Below are 16,078 nucleotides of genomic sequence, written 5' to 3'. Positions count from 1 at the left end.
AGTCTGATGGGTTCACAGACTGCTAGTCTGCGTAGCTGTGGGAACCATGGTTGCCTCGCCCACATGGGAGCAACTAGGATGAGCGTCATCGATTCCCTGTGCATCTTGTTGGCTACCTTCCTCATGAGAGGGGTTGGTGGAAAAGCATAGGCAAACATCCCTGACCAGTTCATCCACATGGCGTTCCCCTTGGAGTCTGGCTGAGGGAACCTGGATGCGAATCCTGAGCACTGCCTGTTTCCGCTTGCGGCAATTAGGTCTATAGTGGGGAAACCGCACTGTGAGAAGATGTCTTCTACCACTTCTCTGTGTAGACACCATTCGTGTTCTTCTGGGAGGGGATCTCTGCTTAAAGCGTCTGCTAGTGAATTGAGATCCCCTGGAACATGTTGAGATGACAGGTAAATGTTCCGTCCGAGTGCCCATGTCCACATTTTCTGGGCAAGCCTGGACAGATTTGGCGAATGAGTCCCTCCCGGTTTGTTTATGTAAAACATCACTGTCGTACTGTGTGTTAGGATTTGTACTGACAGGTTCAACAGCTGGGGTTCGAACGCTTGAAGAGCTCTGAAGCCTGCCAGGAGTTCTAGCAGATTGATATGATTCTTGGCCACTGTGTGAGACCGGAGACCCTGAGCTGTGTGGTGGAGGAGGTGTGCTCCCCACCCTGACAGGGACGCGTCTGTAGTGACTACAGCTTGTACCTCCGGATCGTAAAAGGGTTTCCCCCATTGACAGGTTCTCTCTTGTCCACCAGTGAAGACTTTGTACAAGACACCACTGTTTCGCCAACCATTCTTGCATGGGTCGCATGTGCAGGCGCACGTGGGGGACCTGGTAAATGCAGGACGCCATCATGCCTAGCAAACGCATCGCTTTGCGCACCCTTATCTGGCGACCGGGCGATTATAGAGGAATTTGCAGTAGTAGATTCCGAATTCTTTCCTCTGATGGAAAGGCCAACCCCTCTTGAGTGGTTAGTATAGCTTCTAGGAACTGCTTGGAGGTGCTTGGGACCAGGCTTGATTTTTTCTTGTTGATAGAGAAACCCAATTCGAAGGAGGTTGATCGTTCTTTGGATGTTTGATCTGCAAATTACTGGGGTCTCCCCCGTGATGAGCCAGTCGTCCAGGTAAGCCTCCCCGCGTAGGTGTGCTGCCGCCACCGCCAGTACCTTGGTGAATACCCTTGGAGCCGAGGCTATACGAAGGGCAGCACATTGAACTGTTAGTGCTGACTGTCCACCTTAAAGCGCAAGAATCTGTGCGCTGGGAACATGGAAATATGAAAACAGGCATCTTTCATGTCCAATGTTGCGAAATTTTTGGGGCTTGACATACTTGTTTGCAGGGCTTAAGTCTAATACTGGGCGCATTGTTAAATCTTTTTTAGGCACAAGGAAGTAAGTTGAATAGATACCCTGGTTTACCTGGTTGACTGGGACGAGTTCTATCGCGTCCTTTGCGAGAAGATTGACGATTTCCTCGAGGAGGATCTTCTGGTGGTCCAGTGAATGTATCTTTTGAAGTGGAGGGTGGTTGCGGGGCGCTCTAGCAGTTTGATGCAGTATCCTGCGGACACTGTGGACAGCACCCATCTGTCCGATGTGATCCCTTCCCATGCTTGGGTGAAGTTGGTAATGCGCCCCCCTACTGGGGATGCATGGGAAGGGACCCTGAGCGGAACGTCACTGCTTTGCGGGAGGCGTACTACCGCCTATGCCGGGGCTGCCTCTACCTCTACCACGGCCACTCTTGTTACCTCTGCCGTAACTTTGGGTAGTCTGCTGGTTGCCATCCCATGATGTACCCTGTCCCTGTGAATAATTGGAGCCCTCTACCCTCCGATGCGATCTGGGCCAAATGACCCTTTAGTGGTTCCGGTGCGGAGTCAATGAGAGCAGCTATCTGCTCCCATTGGTGGCAATTACAGCTTGCCAGCAGAGTGGTGGTGTTGGCGATCCTTGCCTGGTAAACGGAAGTGGAGGCTACTTTTCTTCCTAAACCGTAGATTCTTTTGCTCTCCTTGTCTGGGGGAACCTCCGATGATGACAGAGCTGTCCCCGCTCTCTTTCTGGTGTTAGTGATTACCAAGGACGCGGGCTTGAGTTGACCCCTTATGTAAAGAGGGTCTGACTGGGCAGCCCTGAACATCTTCTCGATTCTGGGGTTCACAGCCTTAGTGAGATTAGGATTGAGTAGGGAAGGATCAATTCTACGTTGCATTGATTTGAGAATAGGAATGGCTTGAGCAATGGGTCTTTTGTCCCCCACTAGCTCCTCTGCAAAGTCCCTCTCTTCCTGCGCCCAGTGCGTATCTATGTGGAAGTGCTCTGCAGCTTTAGCCAAGACCTGATTTAGAAGGGGCTTGTTATCTATAGGCGAGTCAGAAACCTGTGGTTCCTTGTTAATCGGGGAGTCCATATTATAGACCTCCGCCTCGGCTTCCTCCTCCTGGTCCTCGTCATCTCCATAATACTCAACCCCAGTTTGGTCGTCCAGCACCAAAACGTCTGGGTCATCCCCATACTGTTGGTAAGGCTGAATATGGTAAGGGTCTGGATTATCAAGACAAGATCTCTTATTAGGAGGCTGGGGGTCCTTGGATCCTGAAGGAGTAGCATTGTCAGGGGTATAGCTAAGAAAATGCTGTGGATTGTTTTCATAAAAATTAGCCAAGGAAGACATTATCCTCATCACCCTGGCTATGTCCTCAGTGCTCCATTCTCTGGAACTGGGGACGACCACCTCCTGTTGAGGTTCATCTTCTAATCCCATATCGTAAGGAGTGGGAGGGGTGACCTTGGGTGTACTGACAGGGACAGGGGTCTTAGATCTGCCTTCATCTGACGACATTAGTTTGTCCTTGTGGACCTGGGGTGCAGAAGTTGAATGTGTACACTTTTATGCGGTTTGTCCCCTTTCCCGTGAGTGGAAGAGTGTTTCCCTGGCGGTTTGGCCTCATCAGAATCTTTTGATGCCTGGCGTTGAGATTCTGGGCTACTCTCTCCCTCTTTTCAGTGCGCACATCGGGACTCTGAGGCAGACGCTGAACAGGCTGCCGGAGCAGACTGTGTGTGCGGCTTGGGGATGGAGGTCGGATTCGTCTTCTGACGAAAGTACCTCCGTTACTTTAGGGAGCGAGGCACTCTTGGCAACTGGACGGTTGCCGTGTGTCGTGCGGCGATCTCGACCTGGAACGCACAGAGGACACGGATTCGGTGGACCGCTCTCTTTGTGCCTCTTTCTTTGGTGAACTCGACACTTGTGTCGAGTCTCGGTTGGCCTTAATGTTCTTAGGTGTAGAAGATTGTGTTGCGCTCGTGTCGCCGGGTGTGTTCCCCAAAACTGCCCTGCGGGACAATCCTCCAAGGTCGGGGACTAGCGCTTGGATGACTTTCAACACCCCTGTGCCCTTGCCGTCCGAATGGGCGGCGTCGCTGCCATCACTGAAGGCACCCACCACTTCCATGGCCTCGAGCTGCCTGGCGTGGTGGGCTCAACGTTTAGTGGAGCGGTCCTTGAGTGTTTTAGCCTTAAAAAGCCTACATGCTCTGCAGTTAGCTTCGGGGTGGTCCCTCGGCAAGCAGAGATTACAGGTGGCGTGCTTGTCAACCCAAGGGTACTTGCTGTTGCACTTGGGGCAAAATTTAAATGGAGTACTCTCCATATGTCACCTTATGGCAGCGGGCTAGTGTGTGTAGGAAAATAAAGAGTGTAGAGTATGTTTCCACCCCCCACTCTCCCTACTTGCAGGGCCGAGGCCAGGGGCCTTCCAAGGCCTGTTCCCGGGCCGAGGCCAGAGGCCTTCCAAGGCCCAACGTCTGTCATGCAGCTCTCGACAGTTGTTTGTTCATCGGACCTGCGTCGATCTTCGATGTCTCGACGTGGGAGTGAAAGAACGGGGAAATTAATATCCATTTTTTATCAAAATGGCTTAAAGCCAGGGAACTCTGCGCAATGCTTCGGACAAGTATGGTGGAAAAAAATCAATCTGAGGGTCCTACACGCGTGAGGGATCATGGGTACAGTGGACGTCACACTACGGATAGTATTACTAGCACACCCTGTGTCGACGCCCATTTTCGAGTTTTGAAAAACAAACTAATACTCCGCAGCTTCCACTAGATGTCGGCCTAGCACAGCATGTGATCTAAGCAGATTCCACAAGCCTCAGATATAGAGAGATATATGGGATACATTACTCACCGTAATCGTATTTCTGATGCTTGTATCTGCTTAGATTCACATGCTGTGCATAGGCCGACATCTAGTGGAAGCTGCGGAGTATTACAGTTTGTTTTTCGAAAGTCGAAAATGGGCGTCGACACAGGCGTGCCAGTAATACTATCCCTAGTGTGACGTCCACTGTACCCAAGATCCCTCACGCGTGTAGGATCCTCAGATTGTATTTTTTTCTGACATGAGGAAGCATGAGGAGTAGCGTGAGTACAGATAATCCAAGCAGATAGACAGAAAGGTAAGACTACAAGCAATCATGCGCCTTCTCTTGGAGGGGAGGAAGGGTGGGTCGCATGTGAATCTAAGCAGATACAAGCATCAGAAATATGATTACGGTGAGTAATGTATCCCTTCTGAGGCTTGTGGAATCTGCTTAGATCACATGCTGTGCATAGATTAGCGAGCAGTACCAGAAGAAGGAGGTGGGATGTGAGAAGGGTCATGAGCAAACAGGTGTCTTAGAACCGCTTGTCCCACTTGTGTATCTGTCTTGGAATGAGTGTCAATGCAGTAATGCTGAGTAAAAGTGTGAATAGAGCTCCAAGTAGCCGCTTTGCAAATGGTGTCGAGGGGAACATTTGCAATGAAAGCCAGAGTGGCACCAATGCCTCTAGTAGAGTGGGCCCTTGGCGTAAAAGGCAGAGTCTTTTCAGAACGAGAGTAACACAGCTGTATACAGTTGATAATCCACTTCGAGATAGCGCCCTTAGAGACGCGATCCCCCTCTCTGCCTGTAGCTACGGAGACAAACAGTTGATCTGTTTTCCTTAGCGGTCTGGTTTTATTTACATAGTATAGGACCGCCCTACGCACATCTAGGGTGTGTAGTTTCACCTCAGCCGAGCTTTGCGGGTTCTGGAAGAAAGTCGGAAGCTCGATGGACTGGTTTACATGGAACTTGGATATGAATTTAGGTGAGAACCTAGGGTGTGTGCGTAAAACCAGTTTGTCCTTGTGGATAGTAAAGAAAGGATCCTGCACTGACAGAGCCTGAATTTCACTGACCCTTCTTATGGAGGTAATGGCTACTAAGAAGGCCGTTTTATAAGTCAGGTGTTTGAGACTACTTTTATGCATGGGTTCGAATGGGGATCCCATGAGCTTAGCTAGCACCACGTTGAGGTCCCATCCTGGCGGTGGGTTCGAAATAGGAGGGTGAAGTCTCTTTACTCCTTCCATGAAGGCTTTAACCACTGGTACTTTCCACCACGAGACCTTGTTATGGGATGTGGTGTAAGCCGAGAGGGCTGCCAGGTGTACTTTCAGCGAGTTAAAAACCAACCCTGCATCCAGCAGGTGGAGCATGTATGTCACAACGTTGGAAGGAGTGCAATCAACCGGGTTGATTTGTTTATTCTGGCACCAGATAACGAATCTTTTCCACTTATCAAAGTAACAGTGCCTTGTATTTGGTTTCCTGGACTCCTTTAGAATGTCCATACACCTCTGTGGTAATTTGAGATGTCCAAACTCTATGACTTCAGGAGCCATGCTGCTAGGTTCATAGAGTTGGGTTCCTGATGCACTGTTTGACCCTGTTGCTGGGACAGTAGGTTGTACCAGGCTGGGAGTCTGATGGGTTCGCACACCGCCATCCTGCGTAGGTGTGGAAACCATGGTTGTCTCGTCCACATGGGAGCAACTAGGATGAGCGTCATCGATTCCTTGTTCATCTTGTACACCACCTTCCTGATGAGAGGAGTTGGTGGAAAAGCGTACGCAAACATCCCTGACCAGTTCATCCACAGGGCATTCCCTTGGGAGTCCGGCTGGGGGAACCTGGATGCAAATCCTGGGCATTGTTTGTTTTCGCTTGTGGCGAATAGGTCTATAGTGGGGAAACCCCACTGAGAGAAGAGATCTTCTACTACGTCTCTGTGAAGGACCCATTCGTGTTCTTCTGGGAGGGAGTCTCTGCTTAGAGCATCCGCTAGGGAATTGAGCTCCCCTGGAACATGTTGCGATGACAGGAAGATGTTCCGTCTGAGTGCCCATATCCATATTTTCTGGGCAAGCTTGGACAGATTTGGCGAACGAGTCCCCCCTTGCTTGTTTAGATAGAACATGGCTGTCGTGCTGTCCGTCCTGATCTGCACCGACAAGTTCAGTAGATGGGGCTCGAACGCCCTTAGCGCTCGTAATACTGCCAGAAGCTCTAGCATATTGATGTGGTTCTTGGCTACTGAGTGAGACCAGAGACCCTGAGCTGTGTGGTGGAGAAGGTGAGCTCCCCACCCAGTCAGGCATGCATCTGTAGTCACCACGGCTTGTACTTCGGGATCGTAAAAGGGTTTCCCCCTTGCGAGATTCTCTCTTGTCCACCAGTGTAGGCTCTGTACGAGTGTTGGCGAAACGACCACTAGATCGTCCCAATGACCACTTGCCTGAGACCACTGTTTCGCCAACCATTCCTGCATGGGACGCATGCGCAGCCGCGCGTGGGGGACCAGGTAAATGCATGACGCCATCATGCCCAGTAACCGCATAGCTTTGCGTACTGTTATCTGTTGACCTGACTGATAATGCGGAATTTGCAGAAGTATATTCCGAATTCTCTCTTCCGAAGGGAAGGTCAATCCTTTCTGAGTATCTAGGATAGCTCCTAGAAACTGTTTTGAGGTGCTTGGCACCAGACTTGACTTTTTCTCGTTGATGGAGAAGCCTAATTCGTGGAGGAGGTCGATAGTCCTTTGAATGTTTGACCTGCAAATTCCTGGGGTTTCCCCCGTTATGAGCCAGTCGTCCAGATAAGGGTACACCGGGATTGCTTCCCTGCGTAGGTGTGCAGCCGCCACCGCCAGTACCTTGGTGAATACCCTTGGTGCTGAAGCTATCCCGAAGGGCAGTACCTTGAATTGGTAGTGGCGACTGTCCACCTTGAAGCGCAAGTACTTTCTGTGCGCTGGGAGCATGGAAATATGAAAATAAGCATCTTTCATATCCAAGGTTGCCATGTAATCCCCCTTTTTTAGGAGGGGGATTACCTCTTGTAGCGTGGTCATACGGAATTTTTGGGGCTTGACATACTTGTTGGCAGGCCGTAAATCCAATACTGGGCGCATTGTCAAATCTTTCTTTGGCACAAGGAAGTAAGTTGAATAGATACCCTTGTTTACCTGGTGTCCTGGGACGAGTTCTATCGCGTCCTTTTCTAGCAGAATGGCGATCTCCTCGAGAAGGATCTTTTGATGCTCTAGGGAGTGCACTTTTTGTCGTGGAGGATGATTCCGGGGACGCTGCAGTAGTTCTATACAATATCCTGCGGATACTGTTGACAGCACCCATCTGTCTGAGGTGATCCCTTCCCAAGCCTGGGTGAAGGTGGAAATGCGTCCCCCTACTGGGGTTGCGTGGCAAGGGACCCTGAACTGAGCGTCACTGTTTTGGTGGAGGCGTGCCACCTCCCTTGTTGGGGCTGCCTCTGCCTCTTCCGCGACCTCTCTTGTTACCCCTGCCGTAACTCTGGGTAGACTGCTGGTTGTTATTCCATTGTGTACCTTGTCCCTGGGCATAGTTGCCTCTTTGTGAATTTTGGCCGCGTGGGCGACGAAAATTATTGTTCCCCCTCTGGTTAGGGGGTTTGTTGGTAAACTGGCCAAGGGATTTGAGAGTCTCATATTCATCTTTGGCATTTTTAAGTGCGTCTTCGACCGCTTTCCCAAACAATAGGTCGGGTTCCACTGGCTTGTCTATTAAAGAAGCCTGGGTTTCTGTCTTGAATCCCGACTGCCGTAACCACGCATGTCTCTTGATAACAGTACCTTCTGCTATCAATCTCCCTGCGTTGTCAGCGGCGTCGAAAGTTGCTTTTAAAATGCAACCAGACACGGCTCTCCCCTCTGCTGAGATCCGAGCCAGCTGGCCCTTTAACGGTTCTGGAGCAGAGGCAATGAGCGCCGCGACTTCTTCCCATTGATGGCAATTGTAACTAGCCAAAAGGGTGGTGGAATTCGCAATCCTTGCTTGGTAGGCGGACGTTGAGGCTACCTTTCTGCCAAACCCGTAAAGTTTTTTGCTCTCCTTATCGGGAGGAGCTTCTGATGAAGATAAGGGCGTGCCAGCCCTTTTTCTAGTGTTGGTCACCACTAGGGAATCTGGTTTAAGATGTCCCCTTATATACAGAGGGTCAGACTGGGCTGCCCGGAAAATCTTTTCAATTCTGGGGTTGACAGCTCTGGTGAGGTTAGGATTCACCAGGGAAGGATCTATTCTTCGTTGGATGGATTTGAGGATAGGGATGGTCTGAGCGACCGGTCTTCTCTCTCCTACAAACTCCTCCGCGAAGTCCCTTTCCTCCTGTACACCGTGGGTGTCGATGTGGAAGTGTTCCGCTGCTCGAGCGAGAACCTCGTTGAGGAGGGGCTGGTTATCAACTGGAGAGTCAGTAACTGGGGCTTCGCTTTGTACTGGGGAATCTACTCTGTAAATTTCCTGCTCATCTTCTCCCTCCTCCAGGTCCTCATCCTCTGCATAGTAATCTGTCCCGGTTTGTTCTTCCATAATTTCAAACTCCTGGTCCTCTTCAGGGAAAACTTGTCCCTGGTAACTGGGGAGTGGAGTAGAATATGGAGTGGAGTAAGGCTGAACCTCGAAGGGTTCAGGTCTTTCGACCCGGGGCTTTTTAGTTAGCGGGATAGGATCGGAGGAGCCTGAGGGTGTGGCCCCTTGAGGGTTATATGAAAGAAAGTGTTCTGGGTTCTTATCATAAAAATCAGCCAAGGAAGACATCCTAGACATAACCCTGTCTATGTCTTCACTGGACCATTCCCTGGAACAGGGTATTACTTTAGCAGGAGATGATTTATGGGACTTTCCAAGGGTAGACTTGTGTTTACTTGTCTGCCTAGGGTGAGAGGATGGCTTTACAGGGGTGGAAGGCTGTGCTTTCCGCTGTTTCCCCCCCTCCCCGTGCGTGGAAAAATGTTTTCCCTGTCCCTTGGAGGCCCCAGAGATTTTTCGACGCCTGGCGCCGAGGGTCTGGAGAGGTATCTGTGTGCTTCGGGCGTGGGGCCTCACTGGTGTTAACCGCGGTCTCGGTATCTTGGAGCGCGGCCTGGGGGTGGAAGTCGTCTTCGTCTCCCGACGATCGAACTTCCGTTAATGTGTGTAGCGAGGCACTCTTGGCAAGAGTGGATGATTGCCTTGCGTCGTGAGGTGATCTCGATCGAGAGCGCCCAGAGGACACCGAGTCGGACCGTTCTTTTTGTGCCTCTTTCCGGGAAGTCGACGTCGTCGAGGTCCGGTTGGTCTTAGTGTGTTTAGTGTGTGTTAGGTGTGTAGCGCTTGCGTCGCCGGGGGTCTTCCCCATAGCCGCCCTGCCGGACGACCTTCCGAGGTCGGGGACCTGCGCTCGCCGCTGTCTTTCGACGCCATAATGCCCTCGCCGTCCGAAAGTACGGCGTCGCTGCCATCGCTGAAGGCGCCCTCCGCTGCCATGGCCTCCTGCCTGGCGTGGTGGGCCCAACGCTTTGTCGAACGGTCCTTAAGTGTCTTAGGTTTAAACCTACTACACGCTCTGCAGTTCGCTTCGGGGTGATCCCTCGGCAAGCAGAGATTGCACGTGGCGTGCCTGTCGACCCAAGGGTATTTGCGATTGCACTTGGGGCAGAATTGAAAAGGGGTACCCTCCATACGCACCTTAAGGCAGCGGGCTGCTAAGTGTAGGAATATATAAAGTGAAGAGTGAAGAGTATGTACCACCCCCCACTCTCCCTACTTGTAAGGGCCGAGGCCAGCGGCCTACTAGGCCCGGGCCGAGGCCAGCGGCCTTCCGAGGCCCAGATCCGTCGTGCAGCAGTCGACGGTCGATGACTTCTCCAGCCGTCGTCGAGGTTGAGGGTCGACGTTGGGGTGGGGAAGGGAATGAATAAGAATTATAATTATAATAACAGCAAAGTATGGCTAAGGCCAGGGAACTCCGCAAGATGCTTCCGACCAGTATGGCGGAAAAAAACAATCTGAGGATCCTACACGCGTGAGGGATCTTGGGTACAGTGGACGTCACACTAGGGATAGTATTACTGGCACGCCTGTGTCGACGCCCATTTTCGACTTTCGAAAAACAAACTGTAATACTCCGCAGCTTCCACTAGATGTCGGCCTATGCACAGCATGTGATCTAAGCAGATTCCACAAGCCTCAGAAATATATATATACACACACACACACACACACACACACACACACACACACACACACACACACACCTACACACACCAATCTCATGTATATTTCCTCACTATTAAAAGGAGTGTTACGTGTTTGCTATGTGATTAAGCTTAGTTATGCCATTGTAGTAAAAGCAATAATGCTAGGATTTCTAGGTTCTGTTCTGTTGGGCTAAATAAAAATACTCTTGTGTTGTAATGCTATGGTATGCTATTCTGTGTTGCTATACTGTTATACACGATGTGATTAGTCTTTGCTAGGTAAAGTCAATTTTGTAAAGCTGGCAATTGTATACTAATGGGCAAGATAAGAACTGAAATTTAATAGGTTTCAAAGTGTGATCCCAGAGCGATAATTTGCTCCGATATCGGGTGACCATGCACACTTCACTTAATGACTGGCTGAGTTTATGTTAATTTTCATATCTTCATGCATTTAGTCACAACAATCTAAATATAGGGGCTCCATGGCCCATTCCAACCTAGGCTATAGCATAGTATCCTTCTACATAATGTTCATAGGTTTGCCGCTAGGAAAAGAAATGGAGTTTTTCCAGGTATCCGCACAATAAAACCATGCACACTTTTCAAAATTGTTTTTGACTCCCCAACTGTGGCACCCGGCTGAAGAGAAAACATTTTAAAAGAAGTTGGACAGCGAACAATCAATGAAACCTTTGCATTAAGCAAAATCGTGTCATTTTAACCTTCAAATTAAACAACTATAAAAAAGAAAGCACAAACATAAAAATTGTATCTTACATCCATCTTGGAAGTCTTACAGAAGGCCCCCACAGGATGCACGTGGTCATAGAGAATAATGACTCCAACCATAACCCTCATACAGAACATAAGGGTCTCTTCACTGGTAAATCTACTCCTATATTCCCTATAAGAAAAGAAAAAAAGCTTTGATTTGCCAACAAATTACTTTAAAGAAAACTGTTGCATGCATCAATATTGGACTTAAGACTTCAACCGAGTTATTTCCAAAATTTTCTTTTCCTTTTTCAGTGGGTTAAGGGGTCGAGAATGTAAAGAATCATCTGACACCAGCTTCTATATGCCTCATAGGAAAAGGTGGCGAACACTGGCATTTATGGGAGGTGAAGAATGCAAGTGAGAAATCTTAAGTGTGTGCGAGTGTGATGGACCGTCTCTGCATTCTCGAGGATGCCGACACAGGTGGGTGTCTCAATGTCCTATTGCAATGGGCTATTTGGTCAGCTCATTGTAGAAAGTAATTCTTTCAGCTAACGACTTAAAATTACCTCTGTAGATACACCTACAAATAGTTGTAAAGCACGTAGAAAATATCGGAGGCCTTCTAACCTCCAATGGTAAAAGCAAATTGTTCATGGAGAAAGTAAGAAGGATTCTCAAGAATACAAGCACAGCAAATGTCAGTAACACTAGCATCTCACGGCATGCCCATGGATGCATTGCCCACCTTAACACTGGTACCTGTGTCTATATGCATTAATATATCATAAGGGTACAAAATACACTTCTCTTTTCTAGCGCACCAAGATGTGTCATGTTAGAATGCATTTTACAATGTTTGCAAACACTTAACAACATTTTTACATTTTGATATCCAGTAGACCAAGTTTCCAATCCTTGTTCTTGCCCTTTCCCATTAGACTAATGACACAAGTTGGGACTCAAGGGTGTATGAATGTGGGCATTGAATGTTGTTAACACAGCTCAGTGTTTATGTGCTTAATTATTGAGATCTGCATTTGTGGTATGAATCTCGACATGACCACCTCAGTCTTTTATCATACCAAAGTCAATTAAACAAGTACCAACATGGAGCGAGTAATGTATAACAGTGTGAGGTCAGCTATCAAAAAAGCTTGTTTATCCCGCCAAGGGGTTCACAGTGATCCACAGCGAAAGGGAAGCTTGAGCTGCTTATGTCATTTGGAGCTCTCTGGTAATCCGCCACCTTTTCCGGTGGCCTCACATCAGTCCTTTCTAACTCGGAGTGGTCTCTTTGGACCAGCAATGCAAAGGGAAAATAAAGGCAGTACAAACAACATTGACAGACGTGAGGCATGGAGTCCTTGCACCCTCTCTACCTCCCTAATGAGCCGCCTTAACCACTCCTATCTCTTTTCCTAAAGGATGCCAAATAATATCTGCTGGCCTCTCACAATACCCCTATGTCCTTTATCCTCGACCCCCCACCCCACCAACTCCTCTGTGGATGATGGTGTTTGTCCTGCCCTCACTCCCCCGTCCTCAGATTTCATTGCGCTGGATTACCATGTGTGTTGCTGCTGATCACATGCAGTGCAGGTAAGCCCCTTGAATGGCATTGAGGGGCTAAGTGTGTCCTGCTGCCCACTATATCGACTGGCAGGAGTCCGCTGGGATTCACCCGACTTTTGCCCACATTTTTTCTTTTTTCAACTCATGAAGGGCATTCTTTCTACTTGCTGCAACGTGGACCCCCACTCAAAGATGGCAGCCCTCTTTGTTGGAGCATTGCCATGCCTCCTGCATAGCACGCTCCGGGTTGGCTAATCTCCTGAGCCAGCAGGCAAGTGCCAGCAACAAGGCCATCTCTAAGGTCCACGTCTGGGCCTTGGAGGGCCCCCTTATGCTCCCCCGCTGCACCTCACACATCACGGTCAGTCCCAGTATACAGCTGGCTACTCCACGAACTTGTGACTCTCCTGGAGCCTTGTCCTCCCACTGCAGAGCACCTGTGAGTTTTGCCCTGACTACCGATGTCCATTCACTAAATCAGGAATGTTGAATAGAGTTGTGTTAAAGCCATTTTTCTGATGTTGCACATCTATACCTGCTTTTACTACTACTTTGTGCAGTTTTGGCCATTTTGGAATCTAGGTGTTTATCAACTGCACACCCCCAATTTTGTAACGAAGTGTTTCTACTGCATCCGTTTACTCTCATCCTGTACGGCCATTTAGCCGCCTACTAAGCTTGTGCCGCGCAGTCTCCTTCAAGCCTCCATGCTTACCTCTCTGCCGCCCCTATGGCACTCACTATCTCGCCTATCTGCTGTAACTGCTTTACTATCACCTATTCTCCTCCTCTCAGAAGTCTGGAAAGAAAGTTCCTGATCACCAACTCTGGTCTACAAATTGCAAACACCTACGTCACTGCAACTTCCAGACAGATTGACACGGATATCCTCTTTTCTGTCCCCTCTCCAGATCTTTGGACCCCTCATCAACTCTGCTGTCCTATCCTCACCAATTAATGGTGCACTAGATTGGAAGTACTCTTGGCGGGCTTCTCATTATCCAGGTTTATCAATGTCCATCTCAATGGCCACATCATGGCTCAGGGTCCTCAACCCAACCTACTCTGACTGGCGCCTGCCGTCCTCGATCAACTTCCTTCCTGCGCCTGCTACTCCTTCCTCCACTCCCTGTGCCTCCTCCTTAAAGACCTTGAGATCCTTGCTCTTAACGAGAAGTGGTTTAATGCCAGCTCAGTCACTGCTTTTGACTCCCGTCTCCATGATGGCTACAAGATCATCTTTAAGCCTCGCTCTAACCGTTCCGTGGTGGGTCCCTTCTTCCCCCTTATCCACCCAGCCATACTCCTCCCTCGACAAGCTGGTCATCTCTTGCCTCCTCCCTGACCATTGCCACCATCTATAGGCCAGGTGGTTCCGTCACCCTGTTCCTCTCTAAAGGGGCTGACTGCTCTTCCCCTCTGCTGTCATCTTCCGCACAACTCCTTCTACTGGGTGACTTCAACATCCATCTTGACTTCTTACGCACAGCGGCCACTCTCTCCCTCTGCCTTCTCCGTCTGGTCCTACCTACTCGGCTGGACACTCTGGATGCTTTTATCCACACAGACTTGCCTTCTCTGCCCCACTCACCAATCCACTCTCCTGGTCAGACTACACCCTCCTCTCCTCAGTCCTGGGCCCCCTCAACCATCTCACGGCACCTCTCCCAGCCCCGCCAACCTCATTCAAGGACATCTGCCCGATGAAACGAGTGTCAGTTGTTGCCTTTGCATCCACCTTCATCCCACACTCTTCCCCCCACTGCAGACTCTTGCCCCAGTAATGGGGATCCATGAGTGTATGAGTGATCTATCAGACCTGAAGCGCAAATGCAGAGATGCAGAACGGAAGTGGCTGACCACTGGCTCAACCTCTAACAAACTGGCTGGTCGCCATCTCCAAAGGCAATACTGTTGCACCATTCACTCTAAGAAGACGAGTGTCTGTAGAGCACCCAACAACACAGCTGGACTCTTGAAACTCCGCAAAGAATTAGCCAATCCTTCTGCAGTCTCCACCTCACCTCTTCCCTCTCAGGCCCTTTGTACTACACTGGCCACCCACTTCACTGCAAAAACTCAGGACATTCCTCCCCTTCTTGCACCCACTTCTTCCTGCCACCCATCCCACCCCAACCTCCCTCAGCCTCTCTCTCTCCTCCTTCTCTCCTATCACAGACAAGGTCACTAGGGTTGTCCGCTCTATGAAGGTCTCCTCCAAACAGGTCTCCCCCAGTTCTTCCAGAACTATTAAGGACATTGGCTCACTTGCCAACTTCTGCAATCACGATTGCCACTTGATCTTTCTCCTCTTCCCTCAAGCATTCTTGAGCACCCCACCTAAAAAATAAATAAATAAAAATTTAAAATAAAAAAAACACTGCTGACCCCTTGTGTCCTTGAAAAGCTGGTCTACCTCCAACTGGCCCAGCACAGTGAGCCCGTTGGTTGCCTACACAACCATCAAACTGGATTCTGAGCATCCAGAGGCACGGAAACTGCTCTTCTGAACACCTGTGTAGAACTGCTCACATCTCTTGACACTAACCCTCCCACGTCCTCATTCTGCTTGATCTTTCCTCTGCATTCAACCACTCCATCCTCTTAAAAGCTCCATGACATCCTTGGTATCTCAGAGCAGGCACCGGCTTGGCAGACCTCCTTCCTCATCGACTGACCCTCCCAGGTCCTGGGCGCCTTCTCTCTTACGTCCACCTGGGGCATTCCCCAGGGCTCTAACCTCTCACCCTGGCTCTTATAACGTCTATCTTGCACGTTAGATCACCTGATCTCCACTTTCTCTCCTCACTTCCAGTGTAATGCAAGAGGACACCCAAATCTTCAATCTTTGCTCAGATTCTCCTCCTTCTTCCTCCTCTACCATAACTGACTGCTAATCTGCTATCTCCAGTTCTGGTGTGCCTCCAAGTTTGGGCTTTTGTGAAAGGCACTTGCCAAGCACAGCCTTAGTGTTATTAACTGGCCACTGATGGTAGCAGGTGCAAATTGGTGCCAGTACCTGGGCATCTAATATCAGTGCCTGGCAAATGCCTAATACGTATACACAAGCCAGAACTGCTGGCTTTGCCAATGCTTGTTTTTAACAGGACTTCATTGAAGGACACAGAATGGCTTTTAAATGGAGTGAAGGTAGACCTGTTAAGAACTTTTCATTGCACCAGTAGCAGGTTTACAACTCCAAGTCTAACTCTCAGAAAACTGCTTTGAAAGAACACTGGTGGGCACTTAGAGTGCAAAGTTAGATGGCAAGGCTTGATTAAAGCAGGCTGAAAAAGGTACTATGAGGAGATGTTTTGGAGGGAAACTCGGTGGGTATGAACATAGGCATTCAATTGGTGGGCAAAAAAACCAAACACCTACAGACTGTGGGTC

The 16,078-nt window shown here is 49.5% G+C and overlaps 1 protein-coding gene across 5 annotated transcripts in view; it reads right to left on the bottom strand.

Moving 5' to 3' along the window:
* CYRIA (CYFIP related Rac1 interactor A) overlaps positions 1 to 16,078 on the bottom strand; it is a 440,426-nt gene that overhangs the window by 148,461 nt on the left and 275,887 nt on the right. For all 5 annotated transcript variants that reach the window (XM_069605934.1, XM_069605930.1, XM_069605935.1 and 2 more), the window contains one exon: positions 11,171 to 11,297. In XM_069605934.1, coding sequence (XP_069462035.1) covers positions 11,171 to 11,297 — 127 coding nt within the window. The remainder of the gene's footprint in view (positions 1 to 11,170; positions 11,298 to 16,078) is intronic.

The sequence above is a fragment of the Ambystoma mexicanum genome, chromosome 4p, assembly GCF_040938575.1.
Source record: "Ambystoma mexicanum isolate Mex_15411 chromosome 4p, UKY_AmexF1_1, whole genome shotgun sequence".
In the NCBI taxonomy this organism is placed as follows: Eukaryota; Metazoa; Chordata; class Amphibia; order Caudata; family Ambystomatidae; genus Ambystoma; species Ambystoma mexicanum.
This window is presented reverse-complemented; position numbering and strand designations above follow the sequence as displayed.